Raw genomic sequence first — 18,085 nt, 5'->3', positions numbered from 1 at the left:
ATCGTAGGTCTTTTTTTTTTCTTTTTTTCTTTTTTTGGAAATCAGCTGAATTTTGTCAAGATGCAGGATATTTAGATTTCTTGATCCATTAAAACCACTTAAGAAATAGATTACTGGACTTTGAAAAAAATCGAATAAATCAGTAAGTTATAAAGACGTCGTGACTCTGCCTTATAAAGACATCGACATGTATACATTGTTTAGACTGCGATATCTTTAGGCTACTGCAGTCTACAAATAAAACTTTGTAACATTCAGAGCGGAAGTATATACCGCCCTCCTCTGGGCGCGTCATTTTGACTCTCGTTGACAATGTGAAAGGGATCATAACGTGTTCTCCATAAACTTAACTTAAAACCATGCCGGATGCGAGCGCAGACGACTTTGACGGGTTTCAGACCCAGTTCGCGCAAATCATGGAAACAATTTTACAGACTGCTGTCAGGGAAGCGACAAAACTTTATGAAGGCACTTTGCAACGCTTGAAAGCGGAATTGGTGCAGTTGAGACAAGAGAAAGTCAACACGAAGACAGGTGTTACATCCATCCAGAGCACAGAGAGATTCTCTGAAGCCGGGAGCCAGAGGCCTGGAAACGTCTTTAAACACCGGGATATCGGCGTGCAGTGTGGTAGGTCTTTTTATTCCATCAGTGTGTTCCTGGGTTATGGCGTGCCTTAAACACTTCCTGGAAAATTAAAACGACTTTTAACGCCTTAGACAGAGTCAGATGGTAAATACATAATAATGATTTCAGTGGCCTCTGACTCTTCAGTTATGGATTTTGTTTTGTTTTGTTTACAAATAGGCTATATTTAATACATTAATATATTTAATGTATTTTTATATACATTTTATCTCATACTATGTCATTTGTAATTACCTTTCATAAAACATAAGATGTTTACAGTTTTGTTGTTGTTGTTTTGGTCAGAAAAGCCCACTTTGGTTGACAGAGGATGCAACACTCTTCAGTTTATAGGACAACATCTTAATGTGGGAGACATAACTAGTGATAAACTCACAGATCTATGTGCCAGTGAGGATGGGAACAGACAGCTTGCATTGCTCCTCATCAAAAAAGAGGTAAGAACTGACAGGTCATATGATAGAAGAGTAACTGTTTAGTCTTTCCCTCCTCCCTTCTTCCCCATTTTTGTTTTGCATATCAGTTATGTGGCGAGAAACAGCAGAGTTCAGAGACTGATGTCATATTTCCTCTCTGTAAGGGTTTGCTATATTTAGAGGCTTGACTGAAAGTGCTATGGGAGGAGAGGTCAGTTAGGATTGAGTTTAAATCTTATGTTTATAGTTGATTTTTCTGGAGTGGATAGTATTTTAATGCTATAGCCTCTTTAAAAATTATTATTTTATGTTCTGTGTCTTCAGCCTCAAGAGACTGAATGCAACAGCTATGCACCAGGATACTTTCTACTAAAGCAAGAGGGTGCTGAGCCCATACTGGTGCGCAGAGAGCCAAATAAGGACATCGTGAAAAGGGGTACAAGAGTCATTCACAATTTCAACTGAACAATGCAGGAATAAATTCTCATTTATGTCATATCTTATATGTAGCTCTTTCACAAGTCCACAATGGAGACTCATCTGCTTGGTGTAATATGAATTTACTAATTTAGCAGCAATTGATTGATTTATTAGAGTTATTATATAACCATTTTTAAAAGTTTAACTTTTTACACATTTTTTTTTATCTTCTATTTGCATATATTTATCATAGAAGAGCCAGTCTTTTTCAAATAAAAAAAATGTGCATACATATTTACACAGTTGTATTTCACTGTTAGGTCCATAGACCAAAAAAAAAAAAAAATAGTGCTGATGAAATTACCCCATCCCATAGTGTACACCACTCAGATACTCAACTACCCGTAATCTATCTAATGAGGACTCCGTTTGCAACTTTGCAACTCTTTATATTTGCATTTTGTCTTCCTTGTGTTCCTTTCTTGCATCTTCACCTCTCTATTCACAGTTGTGGTCCCACCAGCATTGCAAACAATAACCAGGCCCGATAACAGCAACAGAGGAAAGTCTCCACCACCACCAGTGATTCCTTCCTCTTGTAGTCGCAGAGTGGATTCCAGTGGTCAAATACCCAATCAGACTATACAACCCAGCCGCGGTACATCTGAAAGAACATTGGAAAACACTGAAGGCTTGTCTTCCCAAAACAAAAAACCGAATGCCATTGCATCAGCACAGACATCAACTTCTTCAGTGCTTCCCAATTTAACCCAGACTCCTGCTTCCAATGTTAACTCATCTGTGCCAATGATTGAGCTGTCTGGTGCTCTATCAATACCTCAGACCAAGCCTACAGCATCATTAGTTCATCGTCGACCAAAACCAAATCCTCAAACATCAAACCAGACAGTAGTCCTTCAGAAAGAGGGGTCAAATATCTGTCAAAACACTTACTTAACTCCTGTACCTCCAAGCCAAGTCTTAGTAACAGAGCCTCATTCCTTCAAACAGCGAGCTCAGGCATTGGTTTCACATACTGGGAAAACTTTTTCAACCATTGCCTCTCTAAACCAGGCTCCTGAGCCATTAACCCAATGTTCCTCTCAACTTACACAACCACCATTCTTTCCACCACAGTCCATCAAAACCCATGAGATGCCTCCACAAGTACACACTGTCGTGCCATCAGGACACATTCCTGTCGCAGCAGCTCCAAATACTCTTCCACCAGTTCAGGATAGGACTCCCTCATCCAGTCTTGTTCCTCCTCAATCTCATGCTTTTGCATCACCACAGGTAATGCCAGCACATTCTGTGAATTCAAGTCCATCATTCCAGTTCCCTTTGGTTCTGCCACACAATCCGGTTCAGGCGACGCCACCTTCTTATCTGCCAACGCATGTTCCATTTCCTTCTCCACACATTCCAGTTAACGCAATTCAGGGATCCATCTCCTTAAACCCACCTCATGCTCCACTCACTCAATCTCAATATCCACCACAATCCAATCAGTTCTCCTCTTCTCCAGACCATTTTTTTCCTCCACCCGATAATACGCCAGGTTTGCTTGACTCTCTTGATACTTTGCATTTGCATTCGCCTATCATGATAACGCCACAAGATGCCTCGGAGCTGGCACCCATGCACCATTTTCAGCCACCTGGGCAGTTTGCTCCTCTGCTAACACTGAAGGAGCAACAAGCTGCTGCTGCCGCTTCCACTAACGTTGTTTTAGGGCGAGTACCCATTCCATCTGTAGGTACCTCTGGGTCTCCAGTTGACAACTTTGAAGCAGATGTACCATTTTCAACATGTTGCTCAGAGAGAAATGATAAAGACCTTTCAGAAGATGATGACACGCCCACACTCCAGTCTAGAATTAGAAAACAGAGAAAGATTTGCTCCAAATCTAGACCAATAGATCCTGCATGTGAGGACGGCAGACTTATGGTAAAGGATAAGAGGGTGGATCAGGCGCAGAACGACTTGATTAGTGAAACACCAAATTCTGGCCTAAATAATGGAAGTCCACTATTACCAAAACCTTTGGGCAAAACACTGCAGAGAAATACAGAGTGTCCCCAGTGTGGAAGGGTCCTCAGCAATGCATCAGCCTTGGAGAACCACATGAGACTTCATACAGGCGAAAGACCGTATACCTGTTCCCAGTGTGGGAAAGCGTTTCCTAGTGTACGAGGTCTAAACCGGCACATGAAGGTCCATGCAGAGGAGAAGCGGTATCAGTGTGAGGAGTGTGGGAAGAGTTTTGTATACCACTTTACGCTTACTAAACATCAGCTTATTCACTCTGGAGAAAGGCCATTTCCTTGTAAAGTTTGTGGAAAGAGGTTTTTGGCCAAGGCGGACCGGGCTACCCATATGCGAATGCACACTGGAGAGAAGCCGTTCTCTTGCACTCTATGTGGGAAGAAGTTTAAACATCGAGTCGCTCTGAATATGCATATGCAGGGGCATAGAGGAGAGAAACGCTACATCTGCCCCCACTGTGAAAAGGGATTTGTGGATCTAGGCAATTTTAAAAGACACAAGCTCATCCACACAGGGGAAAGACCGTTTGAGTGCAAGGAATGTGGGAAGCGCTTTACTCAGTCGGCCCATCTCAAGAAACATGTCAACACACAACATGTTACATGAAGAAAATGATTTGAATTGTTAAATATTATGCATTTAGTTGGTCTACTGATAATTATTCTGTTACAGAAAATAAAACAGTATTAGGCCCAACTGTAAATTAATTTATTAAGATGCCATTATTAAAATAGAAAAGTAGAAAAATAACTGCTTTACTGCATTGACTTTGTGCATGCTCTTTTTCTTATACCAAGCTAAGCAAAAAAAAAAAAAAAGATGATTACCTAATGAAAATATTTTTAAGTGCTTTAATAAAGCACATTTTAAATATGAAGTAATTAAATGGGAAGATTTTTCTATTCTTTTGTCAGTGTGGAACATACTGCATCTTTTATTTTACAAATATGTTGATAGTTTTTCTATTGTCCATCCTACTATAAATATAAATAAAACACCTTGGGTGGCATTTTGTAAAATGATACCTATGTAAACTGAGTTTGTTTGCTCCACAGTTTATCTTGAAATAGTATTAGCAATATTCTATATGTGAATATGAATTGTACTAGTATGATGCAGACAAGAAAAAAATCATATCAGCCACAGGGTGTCAGTGTATGATACCACAGATTGTCTAACATACCGTTTATAAACCTCAAGATTGAAATAACTTGCATGAATTGCCATAGAGATGAAAGCAAAAGAGGAGCAGAAACACACTGTGAAGAATTGTAAACGGAAAAAAAGTATATTTTCATTTTAGGCAAGCATACAAGCACATTGAACGTTGTACACATTCCAATTTATGATAACATTTCATATTCAAAATATATGTGACATTATATGTTTACACAAAATATACTAAAATAAAGATCTATATTTGAGTAGAAAATAGTATATTGTGGATTGTAAAACATTTATTTGTACTGATCATACACAAAACTAGTATGTGACAAAAAAATGACGATTATAACTTTTGAAATAATAAAAATAACAGGTGATTCGTGAGTTACAGTTGATTATGATGAAATGCTTTGAAATTTCAGAGCTTTAAGAATGCTTTACATTTATATTGGCATAAAATAATGGTTTGACTGTGTATTTGAATGGATGAACTCCATTTCACAACATAGGGAAGATGTCAGGTAAGAAAGTGTATAAAAGCAGAGATGCCCACAGAGGGAGGGACATGCTAACAAGGCGCGAGCCTGTGTTGGACTTCATGGTGTTACTGCATCTGCCCACGTTCCCAACCTTGTCAACTGCAGACAAAGTCACAGAAGGTGAACAACATGAGGCCTCATACAGACCCATCACCACGATCACACCGTCTAACACTTCCCTCTGGGTGAAGTTTCCACTTCCTTGCTGGATGGAAATGCTCTCGATGCCTGTGCCATAACCGTCTGTGATGTTGACAGACAGTTCCCAGTTTGATGAGTTGCAAGAAGAGGAGTTGCAAATACTCTTTACATCGACGATTTCACATTTTGGAGGTGTGAAGTCCGTAACCTGCATGAAACAGTAAAGGTTAGTTGAAACAACAGTTTAGTGTTGAATTATGAGGTATATCGATTTCTTTAAAACAACGGTAAAAAGAATATCCTTGTGAAATGCTGTTATAATTAAAAATAACTTTTCTGTTCAAATATATTTTTGATTGTAATTTATTCCAGTGATGGCAATTAAGCATCATTACTCCGGTCTTCAGTGTCACATGATCCTTCAGAAATGATTCTAATCTACTGATTTGCTGTTCAAGTTCAAGGAACATTTATGTATGATTATTATAAGCAATGGTGAAAACAGTTGAGCTGCTAAAAATTTTTGTGAAAACCATAATACATTTTCTTTCAGGATTCTTTGATGAATAGTAATTCGGCAGAATTTATTCAGAATAAGTCAAACACAATTTATTTTGTTTTGTGTTATGAAACAATTGGCTGTCATGGAAATCATGTCGAAATCTAAACTGTCCATTTTCTTATGCTGGAACGCCACTAGTGCAAAATCAGCAGAGAATCTGAAAAGACTGAAATAACATTCACATGAAAATATTCCAAGCCCACATTCTTTTCCATGGAAATTTCACAATAGCAGTGGTGTCCGAAGTATTGGAATTCATTACTCAAGAAGTATAGACACTAGGGTTTAAGAAGACTTTTGTAGAAGCTGAAGTATCAACTCAAGCTTTTTACTCAAGTAAAAGTGTAAAAAATTAAATAGCAGTAACAAAGCTATTTTTAAAATGTAAGGAGTAGAAAGTACAAATACTTGCGTGAAAATGTAAGAAGTAGTCGGCTGAAAAATAATTACTCAAGTAAAGTATAGATACCCCAAATTTCTACTTAAGTACAGTAATTAAGTATTTGTACTTCGTTACTTGACAACTCTGCACAATAGTAGAATGCTTCGTCAGTCATTCTGAAACCTCTTGAGGTTACCTTGGAGAGAACAGAAAGGCGAAGGACAGCATAGTTAGAATCACTTCCTCCTGGGCTTTCTGCCTGGATGGTTAGCGTAACATCTGTGCCTGAGACTGTATCACCAGGTGGAGTGAGAGACACAGTCCCCTGAGCACTGCCGCCACTCACGAGATTGAGCCTGTGAGGGCAAAGAAACAGAATAGTAGCACTGAGTTTTGTTCTTGATAAGACAAGCTGGTTAAAGCATGTATGTCAATCATCACTGAGTGATTTGAGAACTAAGTGAAGGAACTACGTTGATGGATGATTCATAGGGATGTTTTTGTCATTCCTTGCACGAATTGTGTAGGTGCCACTGGTTCCCTTGGTTGTAACAGTAAAATTGAGTTTAAATACTTGTCCTGGTAGCATGGAGCTGTCTGCTCTTGCCTGTAGATGGAGAGAAAATAACAGAATACAAATTACATTTGTTTAAACAACTAGCTATAGCTAACTACTGCCTTCGTAAGGAAGTATAATGGTCATGGGAACTTAGAAATTACTGATTTTCTCGACCCACGAGTTAGTTAGTTATTTCAATAGATGTTTATGTTAGCATGTTGTTAAGCTAACAGCACAACACTTAAATAAGCTAAATAACACAGTCCACAAATATAATTAATTTTTAATTTCAAGTTTTAATAAGAAGAATGCAGTCTGTACCTTGATGGTGACTTTAGACTGAGACATCAGTGTGGTGGTCTGCCTCTGGAACTTCTTTCTGGTGGTCTTGTCTTTTCCCTTCAGCCTTACGACAAACTCTCCTTCTGGCACTTCGTTCACAGTAACCAGGTAATCTCCATTAGCCATTTTCTCAGTGGTTCCTTTAGACACTTTGACCCCAGACACCTCCATTAGAGCAACCTCCTGCAGCTCTAGAGCCTCTGGACCTTTCTCTCCAGTCAGTGTTAGCAGAAGCTTAACCGGTGAGCCTAAATAAAGAGCAAAATATCTGTAGCCCTACACTTCCATTCAAATCATTCAATAAGAATTGTTTAATAGTTAAACAGGGCGAACGTTTAAACCTGATTTCGGCCGCCCATCAATGGCAGCAAATCCAGGATGGGGACCTTTGAACTCCTCCACAAAGTCGTAGATGAATGTAATCGCACTCTGACCTGTAAAACAAGGTTTAAAATTAGAAAGGCAAAAAAGGGTCTAAATACTCTCAACATCCATCTCTGGGTGCCTATTAAAGAACAATTACATTTTTATCATGACTCTTTGAAGATTTTATCATGGTAATGGATATGACAATGTTAATGTATTTGGTCTTGGTGGAATAGATCTGCTACGCTGTTGCTGTTGTTTGTTACTGAATTTAAATTAAATTAAATTAAATGTATGCATTTAGCAGACGCTTTTATCCAAAGCGACTTACAGTGCATTCAGGCTATCAATTTTTACATATCAACCCCTAATCTAGCGCTTGCTTGCTTGCTAGCTAGCACAGTGCTCTACCAGTTGAGCTACAGGAACGCTGCTGTTATTTTAGGTTATTGCTGATATTGCTGTTGATACGGTGCTGTATTAGATATACTGCTGCTGCACAAATAGCATATGTAGCAGATCTATAAAGGTGGAGCTGGGGAAGGTGGAGAGTTTCAGAGGAACTCTGCAAACTCAAGCAAATGCTAACCATCCATTCAAATGTAAAGCAGCAAACTCATTGGCTGCGTGTCCAACATGAACCAATCGGCTTGGTTTAACACTGTAGTTTAATGCTTTAAATAATATCATAGTTTGTGTTAAAGACCCAACATGCCTGAGCTTCATGAGAGGACTTTATCTGTATTCTTCTCATAACAGGTTGGCAATAGTTTTTATGTTTGGCTTTGCATTGATTTATCATATAAGTACATGATGGCTCACCCATCACTTTTATGGTGTAGGGCCGTGTTGTCGTCATGTCAATGTGCCACAGGCCCATCTCTGTTCCATTTAATTGGATTCGTTGCAGGTTTCCCACTGTCTGAATTGTTCCCAGAGGTCCGTTGACAACAGTGTTCGATTGAGTCACTCCTGGAAGCAAGTTAGAACTTACCTAGATATCTTATATTGAAGCTGAACACAATATAATACAATCCATTCTTGTTAGGGTTATTATAGTCGTACATTTTTCATTTAGTTTTTGTTTATTTTCTTTTTTGTTTTGTTTTTAATCAGGAAAATTTAATTTGGTTAGAAAATAATATGAGTATATTTATATTATTTAGTTCAAGGTGTCTCTGAATTTACCTGTGGGGCTGCAGAGGTTGAACGTGAGGCCAGTTCCTGTGATGTAGATGATAGTGTTGGACAAAGACCTGTCCAGTAAGAAGGGGAAATTCTCTTCATGTCCTGGATCCCTAGAGCACTGAAGAATTGTCACCTGATAGATAAAGAAACAGTGAGCAAACAAAAATAATAATAGAAAGTTATTTGAAAATACAATTTTGTTTGTATTTTTGTCAGTGAGCTAGCATAACTGTTTTGTTTGTGAGATGATTACAATTGTGAAAAGACTATAAGACACTGATCATACCAGTGCTGAACTAGAGGTGTCTACAATGATGGCAGTAGCTTGAGATATGCTGGACTTGGAGACCTCAATGACTTGACCGCCAGAGGACAAGGCCAAGTCATAATATATCTGAAACTGTGACGATGCGCTTGATGCTGTCAGCATGAAAGATACCTGAAAAGAAAGGCCAAGAGATGGAAAAGTGGGAAACTGATGGAGGGCAGGTGAACATTTTGATGGCAAGGATGTGAAACAAGAATGGATAGATTTACTGTAGACTTGGTGCTGCTCTGAAGGGCTTTTATGGTATTGTTCAGGTGTTCATCCTTAGGTGGAGCATCCGTGAATACATATATATATGAGGAGGAAGGAGCTCCTGTCAGAGCCAACTGTGGGAGAAACATAGGGTGGCCTCCTTGCTCAATTATCTAATATTTCTTAGTTCTAATTAGGAATTATATTGGCAGTATTCACATTTGACAATTGAGAGGATTGGCTGAAAGTCCACAAATAAAACACAGTACCTGAAGTGCTGACAGGCACATTTCTGGGATATCTTCTCCTCCATTAGCGCTGATCTTGGAGATCTCTGACTTCATAACACCTGGGTCTGTGGTTCTTAATAGCGGTCCAAAGTCTACAAATTCATGGAAAATATATACATATTGTGTCTGTAAATAATTTTAAAAAAAGATTTATATTCATTTAGACTAAATCTGTTCACTTTTGCCATAATATGATTGAAAGAATACATCATTGCCCTATTTCAAATTATAGTGAGCTACCTACAAAGGTGATATTTTAAGTCACCATATCACAAAGCCTTTATAATGATTAATTTTGCTTATGTTTCCTAAGATATATAATAAGGCAGCAATGCATGTTTGTTTTTTTCCACAGGAAAATTTAGGGGGGGGGGGGGGGGGGTTTGGGTAATGAACAAATGTTGGTAATAAATAATCCTATAATAAATTGAAACAGTTCAGTTTAATTAAAATGGATAATTTTACTTAATATTTTTATGTGCTATATGCTGTTTTTTGCACTCACCTGGGTCATTAAACGGCACCAGAATGTATTCAGATGGTTCATCTTGAGTTCCTTTCTTTTTGTCAATAATGCTGAAGGCGATTCTCTTGGCCTCTGCAATGTCGACTCCCATGCTGGCTGTGGTGTCAATCACAAAAGCCAGCACTGCAGATCTCGCAATACCCATCAGCCTGATGGGGGAGGAAAAAGAGAGAAATATTTTGGTTAATGGATTCAAAAACAGATTTAAGTTACTTAGTTTTAAATGTTACTGTCCTCAAGCATTTGAGTAGTGGTGTAGAGAACCAGTTGTTAAGAGAACAACTCCTACCTTTGTAAGTTCTTTGCAAATCTCTTAAAAGTTTAAGAAGGTTTGTCTTCACTTCCCGAAGTGTTAGTTCACTTCGGAGAATGAAAATTTGTCCAACTTCTATTTACCCTCGAAGCTTCCTATAGGTGTATGTGTCTTTCTTCTTGCAGAATAATCCAGTCAAAGTTGTATTAAAGATTATCCTTGCTCTGCCAGGCCTTTCAATGGAAGTAAATGGGTGTTTGTTGTCAACAGTTCAGAAGACGTGAAATAAAGTGTGCTCATCTGTAATAAAATGTCCCTCACACATCTCCGGAGGGTGAATAAAGGCCCCCTGTAGCGAATCCATACATTTTTGTAAAAATAAATATCCAGATTTCAAATGCAATAAACACCTTTTTTTCAGTTTGGCTGACTGTGGGGAACCAGAAGACGTACAGGTGGATGTCGTAGTATGTCAGCACTGCGTAGTTCGCTACAGAGGGGCTTTATTCATCTCCCGGAGCCGTGTGAGGGATGTTTTCTTACAGATGGGGAACCAGAAGACGTACAGGTGGATGTCGCTCCAGAGGGCCTTTATTCATCCCCTGGAGCCGTGTGAGGGATGTTTTATTACAGATCCGTGCTTTATTTCACGTCTTCTGAACTGTCGACAACAAACACCCGCTTACCCACATTGAAAGGCTTGGTAGAGCAAGGACAATTTTTATTATAACTTCGATTGGATTATTCTGAAAGAAGACAGTCACATTCACCTAGGATTCTTCGAGGTAGGGTAGAAGATTAACAAATTTTCATTCTGGGGTGAACTAACCCTTTAGGAGGAGTCTATCTCCATACCGGAGGTAGTTTTGGTTTCCTATAGCTGCACGGATGTCCTCTAGCAGCTCCATTGTGGCTTCAGCTGCCAGGTTCACAGCATCCCTGTGTAGATTAGCGTTATAGGGATGGCTCTCATCTTTACTGATCCCACCTCGAGGATTCTGGCTACTGCTGAGATCAGTCTCCCCACCATGGCTACATTTTCCTTTTACACACATAAAAGACTAATAAGAGCAGTGTTGGGCAAAGTTACTTTTAAAAGTAATGCATTACAATATTGTGTTACTCCCTAATAAGTAATTAAGTTAATTACTTTTTACGAAAAATAATGCATCATTTTTACTTATAAGTGTTGAATTGGATTATTGAAGGTCAGTAGCAAAGACATTGATTAATAAAATGGGATTAAATACATAAATGATATTGTATTATTTAACAGTTAATTATTGAAGGTTTGTTTAGTTTGCATTTGTTTGCATTTGACTGTTTTTATTGATTTTGAAGACTTGCACTTTCTCACGATTTCTCTCAACATGGCAATACTAGAGCTGTCAGTCAATACATGGGAAACAAAATAACTGGAGTTACTTATATGAAAAGCAACTCTTTTTTTCACAACAGATTTTTCTTTGGAAAATTTGGACACTGCTTAATTGAGGCCACTTCTTACCCCATGAACACAATATATCAAATATATTTTGCTGAATTATGTAATAATGAAAGAAAAAATGTGCCAGTTTGCCACAACCTTACAACATCCGACAACATCCTAGTTACAACATCATCTGAAAAATGCTCAATTGTTTACCCATACTAGGGCTGAACACCAAAACTTGGTCATTTGGGTATGATTTGTGTTTTCAACAGCTAATCTATTTACATAGTTAATAGGATTTACAAAACCAAGACTGTAAAGTTAGGTTAGTAACTAGTTGCTAATACATTTTGAGTTCCATTTTTTTTTTTTTGCAGTATGTTTGCTCATCCATGTATCTAGGTAGGTCTCCTCACCTTGAGGTTTTCCAGAGGAGAACAAGCCTATATATCCTGAAGTGAGGTACTTCCCATTCAGAATGGCCGGAAGCAGCTGGTTTGGACAGGTACCACTGGCACAGTCACTGCATGTTGGCATTTCAATGTCTGCACATTAACACATACACATGCAAATCACAGTCATGCACTCAATTGACTTATTTGCTGTTTAGGAACAGTCAACATAGATTAATCTCACATAATATGATATGTACTCCCAAGTATAAACTCTAATCAGTTAAGCACCAAGTCATCTGTTCACTTACCTCCGGTTTTCATTAAAAAAAACTGATTATTAAGAGGAAAATGGAAAATGGAGTAATCTCTTTTTTTTTTTTTTTTACATGACCCTCTCTCATAAATCACACCCACTAGCTTTATTTACCTGCAATATTTTCAATGTTGAGACCCGGACTGATGAGGTTGGCATAAGGACTTTGGTTACCTAATTCAACCCAGTTACTGTGGCTGTAAAAATCCTGGAAAAAAAATTATATATATATAATATATATATATATAATTTATTACAAATAATAATTTATATATTTATATTCATTTATTTATTTCTATACATAATAATAATAATAATAATAATAATAATAATAATGCATTTTATTTAAGGCGCCTATCAAACCACTCAAGGTCACCGTACAACAAGTAACAACAGTAACAATATTAAAACAGAAAATAACAGCAAATAACAATGTCAATAAAAACAGCAATAATAATAAATAAATAAGAAAAAATAAAAATACTGGACTTGAGTGCACAAAGTAATCATAGAAGATAAGCAGTTTTGAATAAATGAGTTTTAAGTTTGACTTTAAATTGAGCTAAAGAGTCTGAATTACGGATGTTGACTGGGAGAGAATTCCAAAGATGAGGAGAAACACGACTAAAGGCCTTATGGCCCATGGTGGTTAGGCGAGCTGAAGGTGCATGGAGGAGACCCAGTGAAGGTGAACGGTGTAGGGATGTAAGAGGTCTGAAAGGTAAGGTGGAGCAAGGTTATGAAGAGATTTGTATGTGAGGAGGATAATTTTAAATTAAATCCGAAAGTTGATAGGAAGCCAATGTAGCTGTTGAAGTGGTGGGGTGATGTGTTCAGTAGGTGAAGTACGGGTTATGATACGAGCTGCAGAATTCTGAATCAGCTGGAGTTTATGAAGAGATTTGTGTGGTAGACCAGATAATAGAGAGTTAGAATAATCGATGCGGGAGGTGACAAGCGAATGAACAAGAATAGAGGAACTATGCGGAGTGAGAAATGGACGGAGGCGAGCAATATTGCGGAGATGAAATAACAAGACCTGGTTATGTTATTAATGTGAGCATAAAAAGATAAGGTACTGTCAAAGATGACCCCCAAGTTCCTAGCCTGGCGGGAGGGAGAAATGGAAGAACCATCAATGGATAATGAAAAACTGCATGATTTAGATAGAGTACAATTAGTACCAATGGGGTGGTATTGGCGCAGTGGATAAGACACATGCCTTTGATGTGAGAGACCCGGGTTTGAATCGCTGTGAGACACCAATGTGTCCCTTAGCAAGAAACTTAACCCCTAGTTGCTCCAGAGGCGTACGACCTCTGACATATATAGCAAGTGTAAGTCGCTTTGGATAAAAGCGTCAGCTAAATGTAAATATGTATATGAAAATCAAACGGCTAACATAAATCTAATTACTGATAGCTGTTTATGATGCTAGATAGTTGGTCTAAGGCTGTATTTGATGAATTATTGTCAGCTGCTCGTCTTTGATGGATTATAGCTCTTTGGGCTACCAGACATGCTGGTGTGACTTTTTTATGTGCGGGTTCAGCCTATCAATGAGGTAAATCCAGCAAAAACAGTACTGATCGCGCGAGTGCAGCATCTAGCTATGTGAACAGCTATTCTCTTTTAATTGCATTGGCATAGTGCACCCTATTTTTATTTTTTTATTTATTTGATTATCATTGAGTTGTAGATCAGTGTTTACATTAATATTTTTTTAATTACAGATGCAGATGCAGGGAACCACCCCTGATCACACTGCTGTGATATCCAAGGATTTATATCTCAGAACCAGGTGGAATTAATATTTCGTTAACATGTCATTAATATCGTGTTTAATTTGTATGTCGTTGTATGTCATTTCTATGTCGTAGGGATATGCCACTGCAGCTGACCTTGAGAGTTCCCTCTATACCTACAATTCCTCGTCTGATACTTCTTGGTAAGTTGGTTTTAGATAGGACAGTTGGCTTTAGTGTTGTATGTAGTGAATTCAATGGTATCAAACTAAACTGTATTCAAAATGAAAACTAAAACAGAAATTTGACAGTAAAAATATTTCTGTTTCAGGATAAACGGGAAGCCGCTTCCAGCACTGGATGCTCAGCCTTGAGGGCCAAATCAGGGATACAGTCCACCTTTGTGACAGGGCTGACATCTTTTTTTTCTTCCTGTTTTTACACCTCTAACCTACAGTACCAAGAGAAGGCAGCCTGCATGCTTGAATTCATCCAGAGGTATGAATTTTTTTTCTGGCCTAGCTGTGGGTCAAGCATGGTTTCAACAGGTCTGGGGATGGGATTTAGCAATTAACTTTGATTTAGAAAGTTTTAGTGCAACATACAATATTCACAGAGGCAAGAAGATAGTGCTTGTTGAGGACAGTTCATGTACATTTGTTGTCTTTATTGTGCTGTTAGTCTGTGTGAATTACTAGATTTTTAACCAGTGTATAATTTGCTTTGTGGGTATAAACCCAGAAAAAGGGGCAGAAGCTGCAAAGGGGAACAAAGAAGAACTGTCAAATCACATATCGCCAGCCTCTTGGCTCATGGACTTTTTTAGAAAACTTGAAAAGTATGAGCATGTTCAGCATTCAGTACTTAGTTGGGGCTTGTGCAAGGTGTCAATGGTCGACTTTTGGACAACTGTCAAGTCAGCAGTCTTCCCCATGATTGTGTAGCCTACAGAACTAGACTGATAGGCCATTTAAAGGCTTTGCATGTTTTATTTAGTTAATTAGCTGATTAGAGTGTTGTACCAAGTGTCTTCAATATTGAACCTTTTCACAATATTCAAATTTTCTGAGATACTGAATTTGGGATTTCCTTAGTTGTCAGCTATAATCATCAAAATGAAAAGAAATAAACATTTGAAATATATCAGTCTGTGTGTAATGAATGAATATATTACACAAGTTTCACTTTTTGAATGGAATTTGTGAAATAAATCAACTTTTTGATGATTTTCTAATTATATGACCAGCACCTGTACATTCCACCTGTTCAAACAGCAATGACTGAGGAGGCTGGGGAAATTCATTCTAATGTTCATTCTTAACTGCCTTTCAAAGATAGAATGCTGAACTCCTCTTCCATGCTTTTGCCATTGTGTTTTTCTTCTTTTTTTTTGTTCTTTCAATGAATTGTACTCATCACACTTTCTATTTTTTGTTATTCTGTCTGTTTGGTGCTCTGTTTCTAAAATTAGCTTTTGTTAGGTCAAGCCATGTGATATAATTTTGGATAAAAATTTTTTTGAAATTATGGAACTCCTCTCTCTCTCTCTCTCTCTCTCTCTCTCTCTCTCTCTCTCTCTCTCTCTCTCTATATATATATATATATATATATATATATATATATATATGTACAGACCCAAGACTGTGCAAAGGATCCTCACTGTGTGCTTTGAGATAATGGTTAGTGATCTAAGCAGTGACAGTGTTTTTGCTTATTGCTCTTTATTGATGAATAGTTCCATTAAGTGTTAAGTATTGGTTTGAATGTATTCATACATGTTGAATTTTAGTGGTTTAAGTAAACACTGTTGAGGTTCAGCATTTTGTTATAATGAACAATGTACAGGAGTCACAGTGTATATCCTTGGTTTGAGTCTTTTTAGTTGAAATGTAGAAGTTCAGGGAACATTAAATGTTGAGGATTGAGGTCCTATCTTGCCCCGACCCAGCGCAAAGCCAAACGCAAGTGTCTTTGCTAGTTTAAGACAGACACAGTTGTTATTTACCATCCAGCGACCACAGATGTCAGCAATCAACATGATATACAATATATTTCTGTGATTGGTCTGATCCATGTGTGCCTACATTTGTAAGTATTTACCTTTCAGTGTTTTTATTACAATAAAACAAAAGTTAATTTCAACACAGAACTATTTGTTTTCTTTCACTTAAGTGTTATCTGATGGATTATGCCTGTTCTTTTATTAACTCAAGCTATGTCTATAACAATCAGTGGTACATGTTACTATGCTAAAATTAATTAATAATATTTAATGGAAATAAAATAAATGGTAATTTAACAGGAAAATAATGGTAACACTGCTCCCTGTTGTTTCCAGTTTTTTTTGTGATTCACAGTAAATTCCTTTTAAAAAAGATTACGGGGAGTGCACTATAAAAACAGGAATTAACTGTAAAAATAACAGGAAAATAATGGCAGTAATTTCCTGTTATTTAACAAGGAATTATTTAACATTGTGACTTATCTCCCTCTTGCTGACCTGCAGTGTGTGACACACTTGCCCCAGTGTTTCTCGGGCAGACTGAAAGTTGTCGGTGCGGATGTTCGCTTTAATGGCTACAATCCCCTGAATGATAAGGTTGCGACCCTCTTTGAAGGCCTCATTATTGAAGTGGTGTGGTGCGCTGCCCATGAAGTCCTGGTCCACAAAGCCATTCTGCTTGTAGATCTGACTCAGTGCTGTGAAGAACTTGGCCCCTGATACCTCACCTGTGGCTCTGCCCAGACACGCATGCAGCAGCTCTTCTGCTGATGAGCCCTGAGTTAAAGTGGGAAATTCAATTATGTGTCATAATTTTGAAAAATGACTTGGTTTATATGTCTTTCATATTCAAGTGCTCAGCTTTCATGGTAGTGCTGTTTTATGCCTCTGCTTGTACACAAACTCACCATGGGTTTGAAATCTCTTCCTTCTGATTCAGCCACTGCTTCACACACCTCACGGATCTTCGCCATTACCGCATTGTGAGTAATGGTCACATGGGTGTTTTCGTTTTCCCCAAATGAATAAAATGCCTGCACCCTGGACACCACTAGTGCAATCAGGGCCACGATGGGCACCAATAACTTCATGATCACCTAAATTAAGTGAAAACATATTTACTTTCACTAAAGCAGGCCAGTGCAACAGCACTAGTTACAGATATGTGAAAACAACGATGTAAGAGAAATTTTCATCAATCGCATGGTCTAAAGCGCATGACGCAGGTGCACACAGGAGTGTCCTAAACCACTTTTGATGGTTTAATGAGGGGAAAAAAAGATTGGCGTGCACATGGTCTAAACGGGTTTTCTCTATTCTCTTAAAGGGGTCATATGATGTTGCTAAAAATAACATTATTTTGTGTATTTGGTGTAATGCGATGTGTTTATGCGGTTAAGGTTTAAAAAACCACATTATTTTCCACATACTGTACAGTATTGTTTCTCCTCTATGCCCCACCTTTCTGTAATGCATTGTATTTTACAAAGCTCATCATTCTGAAAAGTGAAGTGTCCTCTGATTGGCCAGCTATGCAGTGCTTTGTGATTGGACAACTGCCTCAAGCATGTGACGGAAATGTTATGCTCCTCATCATACTGTGATGATGTGTGTCCCAGCAGGACAAGACAAAAATAATAAAACCCATTACAAACAAGACATTTATTGCATCCAGTGGGGACATAAATACTTTTTATAATGAGTTACACTGTCTTAATAAGCGTTGCGTAAACATAATACCATGTCTGCATTTGTGAATGGAGAAACGACAAACAACAAGCAATACTCTACAATGCTCAAAACTCGTGTATGAATCATCTAGCAAATACTTTA

The 18,085-nt window shown here is 38.0% G+C and overlaps 2 protein-coding genes across 12 annotated transcripts in view; one reads left to right on the top strand and one right to left on the bottom strand.

The window, feature by feature from the left end:
* The first annotated feature begins 31 nt into the window (after positions 1-31).
* LOC127949135 (zinc finger protein 768) lies at positions 32-4,296 on the top strand. 2 transcript variants are annotated; one of them, XM_052546089.1, is made up of 4 exons: positions 32-630; positions 934-1,085; positions 1,389-1,500; positions 1,993-4,296. In XM_052546089.1, exons 1-4 carry the CDS (start codon positions 360-362, stop codon positions 4,137-4,139), a joined length of 2,682 nt encoding a protein of 893 aa, XP_052402049.1. In that variant the 5' UTR covers positions 32-359; the 3' UTR covers positions 4,140-4,296. The 2 variants fall into 2 exon arrangements, with proteins under 2 accessions (XP_052402049.1, XP_052402050.1); XM_052546090.1 differs by lacking the exon at positions 32-630 and adding an exon at positions 1,229-1,275 and having other exon boundaries at positions 951-1,085.
* An 810-nt stretch (positions 4,297-5,106) lies between these two features.
* The window catches only part of vwa11 (von Willebrand factor A domain containing 11), a 55,989-nt gene continuing 43,010 nt past the window's right edge, over positions 5,107-18,085 (bottom strand). For 2 of the 10 annotated variants that reach the window (XM_052546079.1, XM_052546076.1), the window contains one exon: positions 5,107-5,585. In XM_052546079.1, coding sequence (XP_052402039.1) covers positions 5,196-5,585 — 390 coding nt within the window. In that variant the 3' untranslated portion in view covers positions 5,107-5,195. Of the gene's footprint in view, positions 5,586-6,517; positions 6,678-6,794; positions 6,929-7,201; positions 7,471-7,563; positions 7,657-8,410; positions 8,561-8,776; positions 8,910-9,062; positions 9,216-9,313; positions 9,431-9,565; positions 9,679-10,091; positions 10,262-11,220; positions 11,408-18,085 lie in introns of all 10 variants that reach the window. The other 8 variants (XM_052546083.1, XM_052546087.1, XM_052546085.1 and 5 more) reach the window with 8 other exon arrangements.

Source organism: Carassius gibelio, chromosome B1 (assembly GCF_023724105.1).
Source record: "Carassius gibelio isolate Cgi1373 ecotype wild population from Czech Republic chromosome B1, carGib1.2-hapl.c, whole genome shotgun sequence".
NCBI lineage: Eukaryota > Metazoa > Chordata > Actinopteri > Cypriniformes > Cyprinidae > Carassius > Carassius gibelio.
The sequence above is the reverse complement of the archived record's forward strand: the minus strand, read 5'-3'. Positions and strand labels throughout refer to the sequence as shown.